General features: G+C 34.6%; 1 protein-coding gene across 3 annotated transcripts in view; it reads right to left on the reverse strand.

Annotated features, from left to right (window-relative positions):
• The window catches only part of LOC125652301 (nesprin-1-like), a 120,834-nt gene that overhangs the window by 46,058 nt on the left and 54,553 nt on the right, over positions 1–20,223 (reverse strand). For all 3 annotated transcript variants that reach the window (XM_048881378.2, XM_048881376.2, XM_048881377.2), the window contains 12 exons: positions 17,921–18,103; positions 16,469–16,633; positions 15,578–15,919; positions 14,817–15,014; positions 13,567–13,845; positions 9,909–10,121; positions 9,083–9,184; positions 7,310–7,456; positions 4,741–4,911; positions 3,603–4,075; positions 2,291–2,453; positions 1,105–1,431 (listed from right to left, as the gene is read on the reverse strand). In XM_048881378.2, coding sequence (XP_048737335.2) covers positions 1,105–1,431; positions 2,291–2,453; positions 3,603–4,075; positions 4,741–4,911; positions 7,310–7,456; positions 9,083–9,184; positions 9,909–10,121; positions 13,567–13,845; positions 14,817–15,014; positions 15,578–15,919; positions 16,469–16,633; positions 17,921–18,103 — 2,763 coding nt within the window. The remainder of the gene's footprint in view (positions 1–1,104; positions 1,432–2,290; positions 2,454–3,602; positions 4,076–4,740; positions 4,912–7,309; positions 7,457–9,082; positions 9,185–9,908; positions 10,122–13,566; positions 13,846–14,816; positions 15,015–15,577; positions 15,920–16,468; positions 16,634–17,920; positions 18,104–20,223) is intronic.

Here is a 20,223-nt window from a genome sequence, read left to right on the forward strand (position 1 = left end):
ACAATACACATTTACTGTAATTCGGAACGAGTTTGTCGCCTTTCGAAGCCGGTATACCATCAACTCCAAACCCAGACACACCTAACCCAACGACTCCACATACGCCCGGTCAAACCTTCAGTTTTTCCCTGGTTCCATTCAACACCTCTATGCCGGAAGATTTGTACTCAGCGACAGAAGACGACGTGTGTCCATCACACACCGATTTGGCTTGGGTAAACACCGAGGAAATTCAAACGGATGGTCTTCCAGGTGATTACGACTCGAATCCTGATGGTTGCTTTGGCAGCGAATTTGAAAACATCGATATTGCACCTTTTACCAGCACCGAAAACACACAATATCCAGTTGCTAGTCAACCTGAAATGCAGTTTGCTTCTCAGTCAGAATTTTTTGAAGATGACAACCGTCAACTATCCGGCCTCCCAATTCTGGACAACACTCCGGGAAACAATGTTACAACTTCCGGTGAAAACATGACAACACTGAGTGGACTTGAAGCAGTTTTAAGACTGCTCGCCAGTGAAACTGACGCATATGCCATTCACAGAAATATGAATGAAACTATCAATGGAATTTCTCAGCAATTTTTAGCATTGATCAGTATGCATTACATATATAAATACACGAGAAGGTTGATTACCCATCATTCATAGTGAGATGTGTTCAAAGAACGAGTGGAGATTCATTATTGCGCCAGTATATCTGAAGTCAGGGGAAAAACATTTTGTGTACAAAACATTGAAAAAATCAGACAGAATTTATTCAGGAAAAGGACAGCCTGCGTTCTGTCTTTTCTTTCCAAGACTTACAATTTTTTAACATTTAGCCCTTATGGTGATAACTTAGTGCTAGCTCAGTATACTAACACTTGTGTAAATACGATTGTATGAATTGTATTAAACAATGACATGTTTCTGGTCAGACGTTTTCACAGAAGATCTCGAATGCTTGTAAATAGTTTTCTGTTTTGTTATTTGATTTTCTTTAAATTTTATCATACACTATTTGCACATGACAGTGTATTATATACATTTGAATGATGTGCCACTATGTGCAACTGGACTAAGATATTTATTCTATTAATCAACTGTATCTACTCACTTTGAACTTTCTCAGTGAAGTTCCTAAATCGGCAAATGACTGTTTTGACTTTTCCTTCTCTGTTTTTACTGCTATTTCCATGATATCTAACCAAGTTGTTAATTCATTCAATGCTTGTCTTGATGGCATTAAATTCATTTGAGCTTGGTGTAGATATGTCTCTGCTTCTTCTACATTGTCACGAACTTTGTTCCAATTTTTTAAAATCCAGTCAACTTTGCTTCTAGCTTCTTTTGCATTGTACGATTTGCTTTGAGCTAGATGATTACCAGTTTGAAGAGCCTTAGACATCAGAGCTTCTTGTTGATTCATTTCTTTCTTGAATTCCTAAAATGAACCAAAAACTTTTTAGTAAAGAACTAAAAAATCTCTGTTGAGACTGTAGCTCTAAAAGCTTGTGATTTTAGTGCTTGGAATCACTTGCTAGAGTTTACCATGAGCCTTTTCACAATGTCACTCCACCATAGAAACATTTTCAATTTATTAATATGCACCTGCATGAGCAAAAGCCTTTGTGTCATGGTAGATTCACCCAGGAAGTTACACTAAATTGCTAACAATGCCAATCTGTATTTCTTTTTAACTGCTTATTTGCTGGATGCTGTCTATGGCTTCTAGAGGATTCTGAAGACCTTGCATAGTACATTTATTGAAGGCCTAATTGTTATGGATAACCGATAAAACACACATAAAGACAACTTTAATTCAATCTTAATTTGATTATTCAAACACGAAACATGAAAATTCAATTAAAAAATGTGAATATAAATTTCGCAGATTGATATTCCGACAATTCAATAGTTCAGGTTGTTATTTTCACACTGTGAAGATAGCATTTTCAGTGTAATAACAACTGTAAAATTATAAAATTTTATTCAATGAATAAATTACAGTTTTTCACTCTTGAAAATGTAATAATTAAACCGCATCTCTGTAACAAGGTGGGTTTTTTTCAGCTGAGAGAAAATAACCAAACCATCTACAATATTTTACAAACAAGAGGCCAAGTTATTCTCAGGCTGCAGGCTACACGGTCACTTTAGGCCAACAATCCTTGAAAATTCAAGCCAACCACACAGATTCTCATAGGAATTCCATAAAGATTCATGTAACCTGTGAACATTGCATAAAACTTGAGCTTCATAATGTTTAACTGATTCAAGCGTAGGTTGAAAAAGATTAATACCAGTAGTTTGTCGACCTTGCTACGAATCACTCCAATACTCTGTTGATCTCTGTCTGACAATTTTCTTATCTTGGATATTTTTTCCATGGCATTGGTTATCCAGGACGACAAAACTGATGTCTCTTTTTCAAAGAATTCCATCTGTTGTCCAATAGACTCTAAACTGCAAAAAGAAATAGGGACAATATATAACAAGATGTGTTTATGAAAACTGATGCTCCAATATGGAAGCAATGTAAATCTGGTACCCAAAGAAGGTCTTGTAACAAGGCATACACATGTGAAATATGAAAGCCTCATCACAAACCATTCAAAAGTTATGGACTAGGCTAAAGTTTTTCAAGAGTAGGTCAAATGCCAAGGGGCAAAAAATTTGCTGTCTAATGGCAAAGAAAAGTGTGAAAAGAAATCACTCATGTGAAATAAGAAAGCCCCATCGCCAACCATTCAAAAGTTATGGCCAAAGTTAAGATTTTCAAAAGTTGATCACACCCTAGGTCAAGGTCACAAGGTCAAAAATTTTGATATTCAGTATCAGGTCTGGTCACAAGAAATACTCATGTGAAACATGAAACCCCTATAACAACGCATTCAAAAGTTAAGGCCACGGTTAAAGATTTTGTGGACAAATAAACAGATGGAAAGACCAAAATTTGTATGCCCCAGAAATCTCAAATTACTGGGACATAAAAACTCATGCATCACCATTCAGTAATGGATAAATAACTTGATGGTGTTGAATAATTCAGAGAAGGCATCACCACTGAGGGCCTTCAGCTCAGGTGAGCTTAAATTTTTTTTGAAAAGATTCGGCAAAAAATTACTGCTATGCATTTCTTTTTCTGATCAGTATACATGCATGTTTATATGCAGGGTCAGGATGATTGCTGTTTGGTGAAGTTGATCTAAGCTCTTGATTTTTGTTTTCATTTGTACAAAATGTTACATATAAAGTTAAGTGTGGGAGAACTTTTAATATACCTGGTAATATCTATGATGTGAATTCTCAAGTAACAAGAGCTCTGGAAACCGAGGCAATCAGTAAATGCAAGATTTTTCTATGAAGTCCTGTAATGACCTTGACCTTTGACCCCAAAATAAATGGGGTTCTTCCTCTCTTGATAAGAAAGCTACACGTAAAGTATCAAATCAATCAAGAAAAAAAAATGCGACCTACAAGCTCAGTGTTACACATACACACTCACAAACATACTCATCCGCACACGAGTCACGAGTGACCCCGTTACTATATCCTCTTGCAATGAATTGATGAAGTCTGTTTCATGATCTCAAGGACATTTTTTTAAATTACCTTTTCAGTGCATTGCTGACTTCTGAGTTCAATTTAATGTACTTCTCAGCTATATCAGAAACATCCTTTTCTAGTGGCTCACAGTCAACAGTATGCAGCAGTTGTCTTGCTCTGTCAACAAACTGAAATAAGATTGGCCTTTCTCCATTTAAGTCTCTTTGTAGTTGTTCATACACACTGATTTTCTCCTGAATAGTTTCGGGAGTTTCTTTTTCAAACATAGATTTTGGAATTTGATTTTCAACATCATCCATGAACTGATGCAACTTTTGATAATTCTGATGTATCTCTGTCCATTCTCTTGCTGTTCTCAAAAGTTTCTGTCCAAACAAGCTGGCCTTATCAAGTAAGACTTGTGTCTGGTTATTTAGTCTTGAGTGTGTGTTGATATGTTTATGTCGGACAGACTGGTTGGTTTGTGCAGCCAGGTTATCCAGCATTGCTCTATGCTCTTCCAGGTCACTGAAAAATTCCTACAATAGAGAAATGTCAGAAAACATTTAAAAGCAATACATACATAAAAACGGCAGCATTGAGGGGGGGAGGGGGGGGGGGGTGTCTTTCAGTATTCATTGCTTTTAATTCTTGATACCATATCAATTATTCATCATTAATTAATCATTAATACCTTCATTTTAACTGTTAAAGTTTTTTGAAAAAAGATTTATTTGATGTCTTTGATATCAAAAGTTCAATTTGATGTCAAGAATTCAGTCATAATTTTAGAAATATCTATGGGTGGCGGAAAAGGCAAAAAATGCCATAGAGAGAAAATATGTCTTAATATCAAGAACTGAAATTAATGATCTTCTATTTAAAAAAATCTCAAACTTTAGTTTGAGTTTTCTTCTATTTGAGCAGTCAAAATTAGAGTAAAATCTCAGACTTAAGTCCAAGTTTCAACTTAAAGTTTATTTCGAGAAATCCAAGCCTGGTGAGTTAAAAAGTGTGTCCAAGTAACTGTACTCAATCCGAAAAATAATTGATCATGTATCAAAAATTTGTCGTTTGACAACACTAAATACTGAATAGTATAATGAGTATATTACATTAAATTCCAACATCACAGAATGGATCAATTCATATTTTTTCCTTGTCTTTTGCTTTCTTTTCACAAACATGAGTATATATACATTACTTGATGGGATGCAAGCTGTTTTTTCAGTTCTTCCTGACTGTTGAATGATAGAGTTTCAATCTTCACTTTATCATTTGCTGTTTCCAAGAATTCCGCAAAATCCTTCAACATTTGTTCATATTGCTTCTGTACAGAGACTGACTGTAGAATGCCTTCTTTTCTTTCTGCTATCTGTTGAAATAAATATATTGGTTGAAACATAAAATTCTCACTAGATCATGTTTTGTTTGCTTTTTCTTTCAGAAAAACAGATGTCTCCCTCATCCTCAAAGTGTCAACACACACATTTATATAGGTACATATGTATAACATACATGTATGTGATTGTTGCCAACATGTTCAATGAGGACAACTTTAAGACCCATGATGTCATCTGACACCATAAGCTGAAGATACATAAGTCCATTTTCTGTAGTAAAAATTTTATTACCTAAAGTGACATATTTTGTTGTTTGATAAAATATGTAGTATTTCTGACTTTTTTTTCTGTATATTTATCTGCCTGAACTCAAGTAACTATAAAGTGATCTATTAGACCACCAGTCAATACTTACTGAATTCTGGCCTGCTACATGTACATATTCCAGAAAATGTGGAATTTGTTACAAATTTACACACTAATGTGCAGAATATGACAACATGACAGCTTCAGTATGATTTCTAGAGCTCCAGGAAGGAGATCTGGTTAGTCTAGATCGATAAAGTTAGTTACTAGTAACCAGCTACTAATAACTGGCTACTTAAAAAGAGAAAAAAGTTGGGTACTAGTAGCCGGCTACTTGAACCAGGAACAGTTAACTACTAGTAGCCAGCTACTACAAGATATAAAGGTTATAATTACTGATAACCAGCTATCAGATAAAGGTACTGGGTTTGAATAATCATACAGATTGAATTAAGACCTTCAAATATTTGGTATGCCATCCATTTCAGATATCAGCTAATTAATACATTTGGATTCGAGATACCCTGAAATTTCAACATTTGCTTGAATACCCTTAGGAAGACCATGTTTGTATTAGATATCTGCATGACTAATTTACAACTATAGATATGATAAGATGAGACATTCGGTATCTCAATATGCCATCAATTTTCAGATATCACACTTAAGGAAATCAGGCATTGATTTGAGGCATCATGGAATTTAAGCATTATATTGAGAAACGCGTTACTTTATATTAGATACCCAACTAATTTACGACTATATATAAGACGAGGAGTGATGTAAGGTATCTAGATATGTCATAAATTTTCAGATATCATGCTTAAGGAAATCAGCGGCTTAAACATTTTGATTCAGGGTACAATGAAATTTTAACATTTGCATAAATACCTTAAAGACCGAGAAAATAAGCACCGCCTTCAAATTTACCTGGCCTGTGAACCCTTGTCAATCAGGAGAAATTGAGCTTCACATTGGATGCAAGAAATTGATGGACATTTAGTTACTAGTCTTTGTGTACACCTTATCTATCTTATCAGGCGATCGAGGCGCCCGTGCAATCTTTTGATGCTTACCGCGTAATCCAACTGGAGAGGGAATTTTCATGTAGAGATAGTCATACAATAATAGTCGTAAATTTTGCATACAATTACATCAATTATAATAGAATATAGTAGGGTATGCTTAGGAATGGGTACGATTGATAATAATTATTAGGTATTGTTAGATTATAATTTACACGGACATCGATTTTATGCTAAACAGATTAATTATGAGTAAATGTATTGTACATTAAAATTTTGTTTACACTCATTTAAAAATTTATAAGTGTAATTTTCCCTCGAAACATGGCGACAAACGTGTATGTAACTGCAATCTTATTAAATTAGACGTTAAATCCTCTCGTATATTCGCATACACATGTATGCGAATACGCGAGCGGATCTAACATCTTATTTTAATTAGATTGATGTAACTGTCAACTTATCGGAAGAGAAGTTAGCCACTGTAAGGGCTCTTTCTTTTATATAATGGTTGGAATTAGGATCCAGAGGAAGAACAAATTCTTCGTCTGGACCAGTTATCGAAGGAACTGTCGGAAAATCCGAATGTCCTGACTGTTTTTGTAGGCCATGCGTTATGACTACCATGAATTTTTCAATCTTACAAAAACGTACAGGTAATGCAGGTAACACTGATAACACCCCGTGTATTTGGGATGGTATATACAAGCAAGGGTTTCCTCTGGCTTGGGGCTTCACACCTTCATTAAATTAGCTCCACCCCTTACTTAACTTACCTGAGGAAAACCGAGTTGGTTGAAAACCTTGGTCTTTAAAGAAGTCTGAGTTTATATTAGATATGTGACTAATTTATGACTGTGAATCTTGAAAATAAAAACGTGAAGAAAATTTTATAGACTGACTGATGGGCAACAAACAAACTTTGATAGATGAGGGTTCAGCTTACTTCAGCTAAAACCAAAACATCAATCCATATTCTATGATACATGATCAGGACCTCAAAAGGGATCCACTCCAACCTTAGTGCTGCATTTGTTCTTTCTTATCTTTGAATTTAACTTAATTCTCAAATTATCTTTAAATTTTATTTGTAACTTACCATTTGCTTTATTTCTGTCAGCTTGGTGTTAATGGACTGTAATTCAGACGGTGGTTTTCTTTGAGGTGTCTGACAAGAAATTTCCTCTCCTTCTTTCTTGAGGTCTTCAAATTTACACTCCAATTTCTTTATTTGAGCCTCCATTTTCTGAATGATTCATTAATTTAGTAGAATCAGTACACAGAAAACATATTCATTACCTAAAATCTGCTAAAACAAGAAGTCCCTAATGGTGACCTGAGTACATGTATCACACATAAAACCCCTGAATGTACATGTATAATAGAAGTGTTGCATGTTGATTGTGCAATGAGGACACCTTTCAAACTCAGAAAAAGTTTTGTGGTGGAAATTGATGTTGATGTCTGTTATATACATTGATATATAGTCTGGACTAACTTTTATCAGCTAATTCACTCCATTCAATATGCTGGGTCAGGTGAATATGATGTACTGTACACGGTCTACACTAGATTCCTAAACTTCACAAAAATCCTTACAAAGATAAATTGCTGGATCCAATAAATGTTCTACCAAGCCCCTATCTTTGCTCATCATGAAAATATTAACAGCTGTGAAGGAGAAACTTCAAATGTACTGTGCTGCTACATATGCCAGAAGTGGTGTTAATGAAATGTGGATTCTAAAAAAATTCTACAGAACTTTTAGTAAATTTGAGAGGAGAGGACTTATGAAGGCAATGCCTGCTGCCCGATTCTATTATGAATTATCATAATAAAATACTGTTTAAATTGATTGGTAAAATCAACAACATCAAAATGTACGACTTTTCAACACTTTACAAGACCATTCCTCACGATTGATTAAAGACTAGACTTTTTGACTTCATAGACGGTTGCTTTTTCAACAAAAATGGAAAAAAGGAAACATTCACATCTAGTGATCAGTCATCCAAACAAGAGGCCCATGGGCCAATTCACTCACCTGAACAGCAGTTCCTAGCAATAAACAAACTTGACCAAGACTATAATTATACAAGCAGCTTGGTTAAGAATTTTTTTCCCCAAAGATAATGACTAAAAATTCATTATTTTATAAAACTTAATTATTAAACTTGATTACAAATTCATTAATTATCAAATGTCCTTGTACTTGTAGAGGGTATGACCTTTCGTATAAACAAATTTCATCTAAGGATGCTTTGTGCCATTTAATTTGGTTCCCTTCACCTGTAAAACTTTGATCCCCTATTGTGGCCCAAACATACCCCAGGAGGGTCATGATTTTAAAAAACTTGAATCTCCACTAGATGTCAGAAAGCTTTCATGTAAATTTCAGCTTTTCTGGCCCAGTGGTTCTTGAGAAGAAGATTCTTAAATGAAAACACCCTATAAATTTGTGATTATCTCCACTTTGAAAGGGGAATGGTCCTTCATTTGAACAAACTTGAATCCCCTTTACCCAAGGATGCTTCATGCCAAATTTGGTTGATATTGGCCCAGTCGTTCTGGAGAAGTCAAAAATGTAAAAAGTTTACAGACAGACAACAGGTGATCAAAAAAGATCACTTGAGCTTTCAGTTCAGGTGAACTAAAAAAAAGGTTATTGAGGATAGCATGAAGCTAATTGTACATTGTGTAACATTGAGACTCTGACTTTGTGATCTTTAATTTATCATTTAAGGACAAACACACAATTATTGGACTATGTCACATTTTTGTGTAAGATTGGATAAAAACCTTTGTTTGAACTTGATGACCCAAGGCTAATGTACGAAGACACATGTAATACAAATTTATGTTAACCAATTACCTGCAAAGTTGAAATATGTTGATCAACAGGAAATGACTTATCAAACTTGGATAGTCCTTTGCTTAATTCTAACAATTCTTCCTTGAGATTTCTCAACTCCTCCTGAAAATGAATATAAAAACACCATAGAATTTATAGGTAAACAGAAATTGGTAAATAAAAATACATTCACACATATTTTCTAATAATAAATCAAAGGAAGAATATACATGTGGAAACATTAAATAATTTCTATATGATAGTTATAATCTAAAAATTTAGAATTAAAAGAGTAAATAGAGTTTCAATTTTACTTATTAGTTTATTGACTTACATTGTAAGAAGGCAGGTAACAAATTACATTGGAACAAACATTTAGTATGTTTTTAAGCTTCAGAAATAACAAAAAATATATATCGTCATGGAATGCCACAATTATTTAACTTGCATATTGATTATATGCTCTAATACAATTACTATGCGCTAATATATTAATCAAACTTGGGCCTCCAGGTTACACTCTTGCACTCAGGCTGGGATTTCTCAAAAAAATTTCAAACTTGAGTTCGAGTTTTACTTATTTCAGTAAAAATTTGAGTTAAATCTTAGACTTAAAGCTGAAGTTTTTTTTATAGAAATTAATCCAGGCTTGGATTTCTCAAAAAAATCTCCAACTTGAGTTTGAGTTTTCTTCTATTTGAGCAGTCAAAATATGAGAAAAATCTCCAACTTAAGTCCAAATTTCGACTTAACTTCTTTTTAAAAAATCCAGGCTTGGCCTGGTTTGATTTTCGATCCAGCCTTTAGTTCAGTGAATTACAAATGGAAATGGATTCACGTTCCTCACCTTGTTCTCTTTCAAAAGGCTGTATGAATTTCTGAGTGATTCTCCCTTCGACTGTGCTTGGAGCTCAATCATATGAACTCTATCAGTTAGATCTTTAAGACTGTATTTGATGATGTCCTGATTCTCTGGACTGGCTGACGATAGTAATTCTTTAGACATCATTTCCATGGCTGATATGTCCTTTTGAAGGGATCTAATTTCACGTTGAAGAACCTAGTACACAAGAGATTCAAGTGTTAAAACAAATCTAAACCAAAATGTCCAAATGTTTAAGTTTGGGTGCCTTTTTTAAATTTTTAAATCACCTGAGCTTAAAGCTCACATAAGTTTTGTCCATCATCTGTCCATCTTTCAGCTGTCAGTCTGTTGTCATCTGTTAATTTTTCACACCCCAAAGAAACTGTCCCAATTTCAATTATATTTGCCTCAAAATATCCCTGTATGAATTAAATTCTTTTTGTGACATCAGCCCTTTGTTCTTAAGATTCATTTTCTGGCATATTGGACTGGAAACTGTTCATTAAGTTGGAAGCTGTCTATTCTTATGCGGTATTTTCAAACTTGTAATACAGTTTTTACACAAGATGTGTTTGTGAAACACAAATGTCCCCGATAATGGCCAATTCCAAAGATGGCCAAGGTCACAAGGGCAAATATCTTGGTACCAGTAGAAAGATCTTGTCAAAAGAAAAGCTCACGTTTAATATGAAAGCTCTAATATTTACCATTTAGAAGTTATGACCAATGTAAAAAAAAAATTAAAAGTTAAATGTCAAGGTCAAAAGGTTTAATACCAACGGAAAGGTCTTGTCACAAGGAATACTCATGCGAAATATCAAAGCTCTATCAATTACTGTTCAAAAGTTATTAGCAAGGTTAAAGTTTTCAAAAAGTAGGTCATACTCCAAGGTCAAGGTCACATGGTAAAAAATATTGGTACCCACGGAAAGGTCTTGTCACATGGAACACTCATGTGAAATATAATAACTCTATCACTTACTGTTCAAAAGTTATTAGCAAGGTTAAAGTTTCAGACAGAACAAGAAGTACTGTGAGCAATGCTCACTAAGAATACCCCCGCTTACCCCAATCTCCCAAAGGGTGTTGGTAATAGGTATAAATTACCTCTTTACTGAGTGTAAAAAACAAATGGCATGACAAACCGAACCATATTGCTACTTCGATGTCCAGTGCGCGTGACCTTTGACCTTTTGACCCCAAAATTGATAGGGAACATCTTCATCCCATGGGTAGTCCGTATGTATGATATGGTGACTGTAGGTGGAAAGGATAACGCTTTAGAGCCCGGAAACCATATTGCTACTTCGATGTCCAGTGCGCTTGACCTTTGACCTTTTGACCCCAAAATCGATAGGGAACATCTTCATCCCATGGGTAGTCCATATGTATGATATGGTGACTGTAGGTGGAAAGGATAACGCTTTACAGCCCGGAAACCATATTGCTACTTCGATGTCCAGTGCACTTGACCTTTGACTGTAGGTGGAAAGGATAACGCTTTACAGCCCGGAAACCATATTGCTACTTCGATGTCCAGTGCACTTGACCTTTGGATCCCAAAATTAATAGGGAACATCTTCATCCCATGGGTAGTCCATATATATGATATGGTGACGGTAGGTAGAAAGGATAATGCTTTAGAGCCTGGAAACCATTGCGTCTACAGACGGACGGACAGACAGACGGACAACCCGATTCCAGTATAAACCCCCCCACAACTTGTTGCGGGGGGTATAATGACAGAATTACAGATTTACAGAATGACAGACAGGACAAAAACAATATGCCCCCCGATCTTCGATCTCGGGGGCATAAGAATAGACAGTTACAGGTAAGAAAGGGGTGAATGGTTTAGAACAAAGTCTTTTATGGTTTAGGAACGTTTCTTATTATTATGTCCACGAACATAATGTTGTGGGCATATTGTTTTTGCTCCGTTTCTTATAAAGGTCTATTTTCAATGGAAGATCTTAGAGTGATTCTACGGTTTATTAAGGTTTTATGTCTCCAATGGAAAATATTGCTGTTATTCTCAAGTTCTTTCTCTTCTTTTTTTCCTTACAATTTTCGTTCATGCGATTTCTCGGATGTGTCAACCAATTTTCGTCAAATTTTTAGGGATGATAGATATTTACTTGAACTTAAAAGGACCTTTTAAAATATTTGATCACATCAATTATTGCATCAATTATTTCATAAGATATTGACGTTTTTCTGAAATTTAGGGTGCCAATTTGTTCAGGAGTGTTCTCGGAAACTATTGAAGATATCAACATCAAATTTTCAATGATTGTAAATTGAGTTCATAGTTCTGCCTATTCACATTTAAATTTCTGAAATGTGAAAATTGACGGAGCTCTGTATGGCTCAAAGAAGCGCCACAACTTTTTTCGGCATTTTTGTACACATTTTCGTCAATATCTTCTTCAACAAAAATGATTTTGGTAAGGTATGTTGTGCTCTATTTTCTGATTCTTTCACAAATCAGAGGTCTAAAGGATGGGATGTTAGTATGGTGGATGTTACTGGTTGTGAGCAGTTTGTGTCAGATGACAGTCACTTGGTCTCTGGTGTTTAGACAAATGGATTGGCATCAGGTATCTTTTACCAGGGCACCTGACAAATGTATCTTGGTGCACTGGTCATTTGGTGGTTGTGCTGTGTTGGGGGGGGGGGTCTGGATTGTGTCGGTGTCTGGCCTGGTTGGGCTCACTGATGGTAGGATAGGAGTGTTCCCTCTCAGACCGAGAGGCTTCTTCCTGACAACCTCTATGTAATGAGAGGGATGGGTTTGTTGCTGGTGGTTTCACGAGTCCCCATTGGTCTTGGGGTGATGATGGCTACGTCCCTGGTTTGGGTGGCGGTGAACCATGGATGATCATTCACAGTCATTAGGAGGTGGTACAAAAGAGAATGACTAGGTTAATACTCACAAGGCCCCAAAAAGCAGGGGGAGGATAGCAAAGTTTGCAATAACCCCTATTACTAGGCAGAGGGCTTTCCTGGGGTATTCTGTCTGCTGTCCTGGAAGTTGTGATGTCCTCTGATGTGGTGTGCCTGTCCAAGTTTATCCCTGCCCTGTGTGTGTGGCGATGTTAGTGGCCATGTGTGACATTTCCTGTTACACTGGACTACTTAGGATTTTAGTGTTTGTGGACTCTCTGTTACTAGTGATATTTTACATGTCCATCAAAGAATTGTTTTGATATGTGTAACATTTTCATGTGTTTTTGCTTGAGCATTTCTAACACTGGTCTGGGAGAGTTTTGGGATAGCATTTCTCAGATGATTGTATAGAGGGTCTTTCTTTTTCGGAATCGAGACATTCTTCCTAAAAATGGGGAGTGGGGGATGGGGGTTTGGTGTGTAGTGAAATTAGGTGTCTCAAATTACAGTAGGTGCAAATTGCCAGAGGACCCGCTTTTTCTTCTACTGAATCGCTCTCTCAACTCTGGGAATTGTGAAGGTAAGGTCATGGAATTTTCATAAAAATGAGTTTAATTATTTTTAAAAAGGTTTAAAGAAAATGATAAAGAGAAACATTACAATCACTACATAATAAGAAGGAACTGACAATACTAATTTGTCTCCCCCTATGAGGGATCACTGACACTATCTAACATACTTTTTTTCTTACCTCATTGTCCTTGAGCATATCACCGGAATAAAATTCTGCATCTGAGTGAAACAATTTTCGTTCTGCATGATCTAAGCATGAAGAAATATTCTCCAATGCTTCTTGATATGTCTGCTGAAAGCCAAGTACATTATCTAATCGCAGTTGCCTGTCCTCACACTGGTCTTGTAGCTGTTGCCAGAAACTTAACAAATCCTTCAATTTAGTCTTCACATCCATAACCTGATGAGGTTTTCTGTGTTGATGTGGATGCCACCCTGAAGACAACATACTGGGATCCTACAATGAATTCAAGATTTTTCTATAGATAATCATACAACCAGTTTCTTAAGATAATATCAAAAGCTACTAAAATTGAATGCTAGCTGTATATTTTGGTGACAGTTTTTTGCAAAGGGGCTAGTATATTTAGTTCTAGTAACCAAAAAGAAAAAAAAAACAACAGTGTGAAATTAATATGGTTTGTCAGTGTACAGTAATATACATGGTGGCTTCCAAGTTGATAAGATGCCACTTGCAATTAGCAATAGACCCACTGAATATCATCACCAGACACTTTGAATGTCTATGGTAAATACACATTTTTGAAAAACAAAAATTGAAAATAAATCCGAATTTGTGTTGCAATGTTGACAGCAGAAACAAGAGGCCCACAGGCCTTATGGGCGAGATCAAAAGATCGATGTCAGATAAAAATATGAATTTAAATAGTTAGGGGGATGAGGATAAAACATCCCGCAAGTTTCTGTCATCCAACATCGATTACGCTTTAGTGGCAAATTAAAAAGACAAGCGGCTGTTATTTACAGTTGTATGTTTTTACTTGTTAATCAATTAGTTTCAACATTCATCATATTTAGTTTTAAAGGGGGGTGGGGGTCTTGGTGAAAACTATGTGAATTTAGTTTTTTGTCAGACATTGAACTTTTGATCTCACGTACCCCTTCCCGATCACTTGAGTATTAGCTAAAAGTATTGTTAGTCCCAAAACCTACGAAATCTACAAAAAATCCCCCATTTTGCCATGCATTTAAAGGCCTTGATCGACAATTCAAATTCGGTTCTCTTGATAATCCCAGCTTTTTCCGATAATGCTGCAAGAATCACATGACAAAAATCCACTAATCATAGGCTTTAGATAATATGATATAATAAATGTTATTTTTTTCTTCATTTTGCAGGAATGTGCCTCCACAACACGTAGCCTAACATCAACAATAATTCTAATCAAGAATGGATGAAATACTTGCTTTTACATCCCATTTGTTTATCAACTCCTCCAGGTTTTGTCGCTTCTTAGCAAATTCTCTGTGAAGTTTCTCCCATCTCTGATCAAACTCAGTATTCGATAGATCAGAAACCTCCAACGATAGAGGTTTGAGATCTGGAACCTCTTCTGAAATCCGCTTCAAAAGTTGTTTATGATCGGCAATATCTGATTTCAACCTCTGTAATAATAATACGTGGACATTATGCATATTTTTAAAGTGCTAATCTACTGAGCTACTCGGCTTAGTATTTAAATGCAAAAGGAAAAGTCAAATATTGCTGATTTTAATTTTTTCCTCCATGTTTTTAAAGGAAGTCAGCCATTATGACGATGTTGAGTACCTCCTTATAATTACAAAGTTTCACGAAATTCTGTTGAGCAGTCTCAGAGGTGTTGCGCTAACAAAAAAGGGACTAATGGACGGTCAAAAACATTATACCCTCCTCAATTTTGTTGTGTGGGGTATAATAAAAGAAAAATGAAATTTGAAAATGTTCCAACTTAAATTGTGTCCATGCCCCTTTAATGTGAACAGTTTCTTCAAGTTTTCATTGTACTTATAAGGTTCAAAGTCTAAAAGACAGAACTCCTTTTGCTTATTTCAAACAAGTTAATAGTTTCCCTTATCTGAACTACCCTGAACCTAATGTACCCCAAATAACTCAACAAATACTCCTTTATGAAAAGAAGTTTTGATTCATGTAAATAGTTCACACTGACAGCGATTAAAAATCAAATTACCTGTTGAAGTTCAGCATGATCAGGAGAAATTGAACTTTTCACACTTATTGATGGTAATGTCATCTGCTTTGTGTCCATCACCCACGACTGAAGTTTCTGGGTACTACTTTCATATTCATCCATCTCTTTTTTTCTTTTCTCACTTTCTTTGATCGCATTTTTTATATGACCTATCTTCTCTATCATTGCTAATTTGAGGGTACCGAGTCTCTCTTGTAAGTTTGTTAGCTGTGACCGCAACTTCTTAGCATTTTGAGAAGTCTCCATTTGGCATAGACGATCACAGCGAACTGCTAAGTCTGGAATCAGCTGCAGCTTTTTGCTTACATCTTCCTGCAGCATCTACAAACATGTTTTTAATATAATAGAGCATATGAACATTATATATATGCATATTAGAGTACATAATTATGCATGTAATATAGGTGGAAAATTTTAGGAAGGTTTTGATTTGGATACACAGTACTAAACTCACTAACAGAAAATTAGGAGGAATAGCACATCATTACATTCAAGTTCTTCAAATGAAAGTAAGCATTAATTGATGCCAAAATAAAATCAGAAATAATAGTTTTTGTCCTTCTCAAATTCTTTAACTGTGTTGTTAGGTCAGTGGATTTAGTCATTAGGCAGCTAACAATCTATAGAATTCCAAAAGGATTTCAAATTTCTTTTTACCTAATTTTATATGAAGACAAAATTAGAAATTTTCAACAATTGATCTTTATTTCACATATCCTCTAGTTTCCACACACGGCAGTTTTAATAGGTGTGATTTAACAGTGTGAGATAATTACTACCTGATCTGATCAATGAAAATGTCTAGACATTTTATTTTAAGTAATCAAACACATCTTGCATTCGTTATAATTAAATCAACATAATATAAACCTGATTGTTTTCCAGACTTTCTCTCAAGGATGCTGGTGTTTCAGACGACAATGGCACGAATGACAGCTGCATTTCCTTTTCATCAATCCAATCCTCTATTTCAATCAAATCTTTTCTGTATGCTGCTTTTGCTATTGCATGCCTCTCTTTTTCTCTTAGACAATTCTGTAAAAGATTTTTTAACAGTGCTTAATATTATTCACATCACTAGATCATGTACCTCTCTGCCCCTTTTGCATTTTCCAAACAAAATTAGGCCAATATTTTTTTAAATATTTGTTTTACAGTACACGAATCTTTAAAAAAATAAATAAAAATAGAGCCGTAGAGTTGAAATAAAAATTATAGTTGTGCATTTGAACAGTCAGTCAAAAAAATAAAACGAAAAATTTTTGTTTTTTTTATTTCAGTAAAGATTAAAAAGATTACAAACATGGTATTAAAGCAGAAATTCGGCAATTGTTACACAAAATTAAGTAGAGTTTACATTATCATTCCTGTAAAAATAAATAAAAATAAATGTTTATTCGGTATATACATAAATTATATACATACAAATATACACACATACCGAGGATAACCTATACCTTTGAAAGCTTATTTCCAATGGGGTCTGATGCATGGATGTTGGCACTAGAGGGTCATTAATGGGATACATTGTTCACAGTGCAGCACAAGTTATTTCCCCCTGAATACAGGGCGCGCACAACATGTTGGGGTTCTCAATTAGTGATTGTGTCATTATAAGGAACAGATAATTTACTATTCCTGATTGTAATTAAGTGCAAGTTAAGGAATTCTTGTAGAAATTAAGTGTAATTACTGACAAATGATATGACTGTACAGAATTCTTAATAATTTATTATATCTACATGTATGTGTCCCTCATGTGATTTTTCACAGTCCTCGGCATCTTTAGATCAGGTTAAGGATGTCTCAAGCATGTCAGCAATTCTTCATTATTATTTTTTATCAATATTTTTGACGAACAAAAACCACAATGAATATGCCAGAAATTACATGTGCAACCAACTCATGCAATAATGTGTTATCAGTTTACACTGTGAACAAAAATATGTACATCAGGTGTCAATTAACAGAATAATTTTTCTGATGAAATCTGTTTTATAGCGTACTCGAGTGATTCAATCTTTTAAAACTTAATGTTTGTGTAAATCAATTTAAGGCTGATCAAAATTAATTCTATGTTTAACGTCACCTCAAAACTTCAAAACCTACGAGGCAGGGAGGAAAAAAATAAACAAACAAAAATTTTAAGCAAATGTGTATTTATTGAAAATCACCTATTCAGTGACCCCAAAATCAACAATTTCAAATAATAGACATTATAGGGTTTTATATTCAAGTCCAAGTCAATTAAACTGACGTAGAATTAATTTTGAACAGCCTTATTATGATAAACAATTTGATATATTTACAGATCATCCTTACTTGTAACTGATTGCTTTTGATGTCAGCCAAAGTCTGTAGATTTTCCACTCTGGCACTTAACATTGAGAGAGTTGATTGCAGAGTCTTGAAGCCTTCTCGGTCAGATGTATCTACCAGTTTTCTACCTTGCTCATTAAGTTGCGCTACATCACTTTTTATACCATCAAAATCATGTAGTATTTGCTGTAAAACAATGGCCAAAAAGTTAAAATTTTAAAACACAGAAAGATACCTGTTGAAACAATATGGTGCATTTGCAGTTTTGTTTGATATTTTTGTTCAGTTCTGTGTTTGATACTTTTTTGGCTAATTTCAGTTTTGTTCAATATTAATACACATGACTTTGTTTAGTAAAACATTAAACAAGAGGCCCACAGGCCTTATTGGTCACCTGAGTTAAAAGTATCATTAGCCCCAATGCATATTGATATGGAGTGCCAAATTAACATAAATTGAAATAATTGAAGTTATCTTTAATTATTTAAAGATATCATTAATTGAATTAATGCAGACAATAATTAAATTGTTGTGTGCATCAAATCAATTGAATTGAGTTGATGAGAGCAATAATTGATTTGAAGCATGCATTCAGTTGCTGAGAGCAATATAATTCTCTCATATATTTCTTAATAAGCAAAACTAAGTAAATACGCAGGTGATTAAAAACTTGTATTCTTACTCAGCTGCATAATATGCACTCAGTTGAGTATAAGGCAGAGACAACATTTTTTTTTTATCTTAGTCATAAGATTTTTTGTGAAAATGGCCTTTGGATTGGCCAAGGTCTACTTAGGTGCCAATTATTATACACAATGAAATACAAAGAAAGTACAAAAAATATATTGAAAATTTGCCAACTGAATCCATCGTTTAGAAATAAGAATAAAAATATATCAATTCATTTATTTCAATCATTTAATTTGATAAATTATCATTAATTCTATTCATATGACCAAAATTAATTTGAGGATGTTAGCCAACATTTCTTGCCATTTTTTGGTTTATCAAGCCACAAGAACCGTTGATCTTGGCGACAACAAATGATCGACAGAGACAATCTGGGCGTTGTGTACTAAATGATGCTTGAGAAGGACTTTATGTAGGTAGGCATGAAAGCTGGTGTTGCAACTACGGGAACATTTTATTTTATCATAAGCTAATCAATAAATCTTGAATCGCCGCTAATTTGTACAGTGGTTTTTGACGACATTTTCTCCGAGAAACGATTGGACTGCGACTGATTTATTTCTAATATTTCAATCTTTAGTTCAGCTAAGAGCTGGGTATGCTAAGCAATACAGCACATTGGCCCTGCATCCGCACGGCCCTGCATCCGCACATAAAAAAACAAAGTTATGTTATCTTATATTTTATTGGTCCAAATAATTTGTTCCAAGACCTACTGTGTATGGAAATGACTTATGTTTTTGAAAATGCACATGTGTTGTATATATCTAAAATATGAAACCTGAGTGATTATCTGATTTTCAAAGAATTTATGGTTTTCAACACACTCATATAAAGTTTTCTATAAGGTCACATCTATGTATGTATACAAAACTTTCATGAATGCATTATCTCTTAATATGAATTTGAAATAATTAACATTTCAAAAATCTATATATAGATATGGCCAAGTTCATTTCAAAACTTTTTTTTATGTCAAAAGTCAAGTAAAAAAAACCCATTTTACCCTAAATGCCTGTATACCATATTCTGTGCTGTGGTTGACATGTACATCAGTAAAACATGTTTTAAAACATGACTTTAAGCAAAATTAGTACTGTTATATGAGGTAAAAAAAAAAAAGCACTGTTATATGAAACAGTAACGCGAAGTAGACTTAATATGATGTAATTCCTTGTGTCCTGACTGTTTGAACATCCCCAAATATTTATGTTCCGAAATTCCTCAATCGGGATCGTAAGGCAAAATATTGAACATGTCTCATGCGACATTTACATGGGTATTTTGAGAATCGATACTTTTTATAATATCACATTCACGCTTGCAACAAATAAGGAATTTAACAAACCCACATTAAAACACACGTTTCTGATCTTCAGCTCTTCACAATCAAATCATACTTCCAGTTTGGGTAAACATAGGCCAAATCACAGGAAATAGTGGCGGATCTACGATGTCACTCTCAAAGTAACGTAATTGTGAAAGGAAATAAATACGACGATCAGCAGACGCTCATATAGATTCTATAACATAAAACGGAGCTTCTGCACCCATAAAATCAGTCACAAAGCCTATGTTTACGTCTACGACAAAATTATCGACCTTTAGTAAAACGC

The sequence above is a fragment of the Ostrea edulis genome, chromosome 5, assembly GCF_947568905.1.
Source record: "Ostrea edulis chromosome 5, xbOstEdul1.1, whole genome shotgun sequence".
NCBI lineage: Eukaryota > Metazoa > Mollusca > Bivalvia > Ostreida > Ostreidae > Ostrea > Ostrea edulis.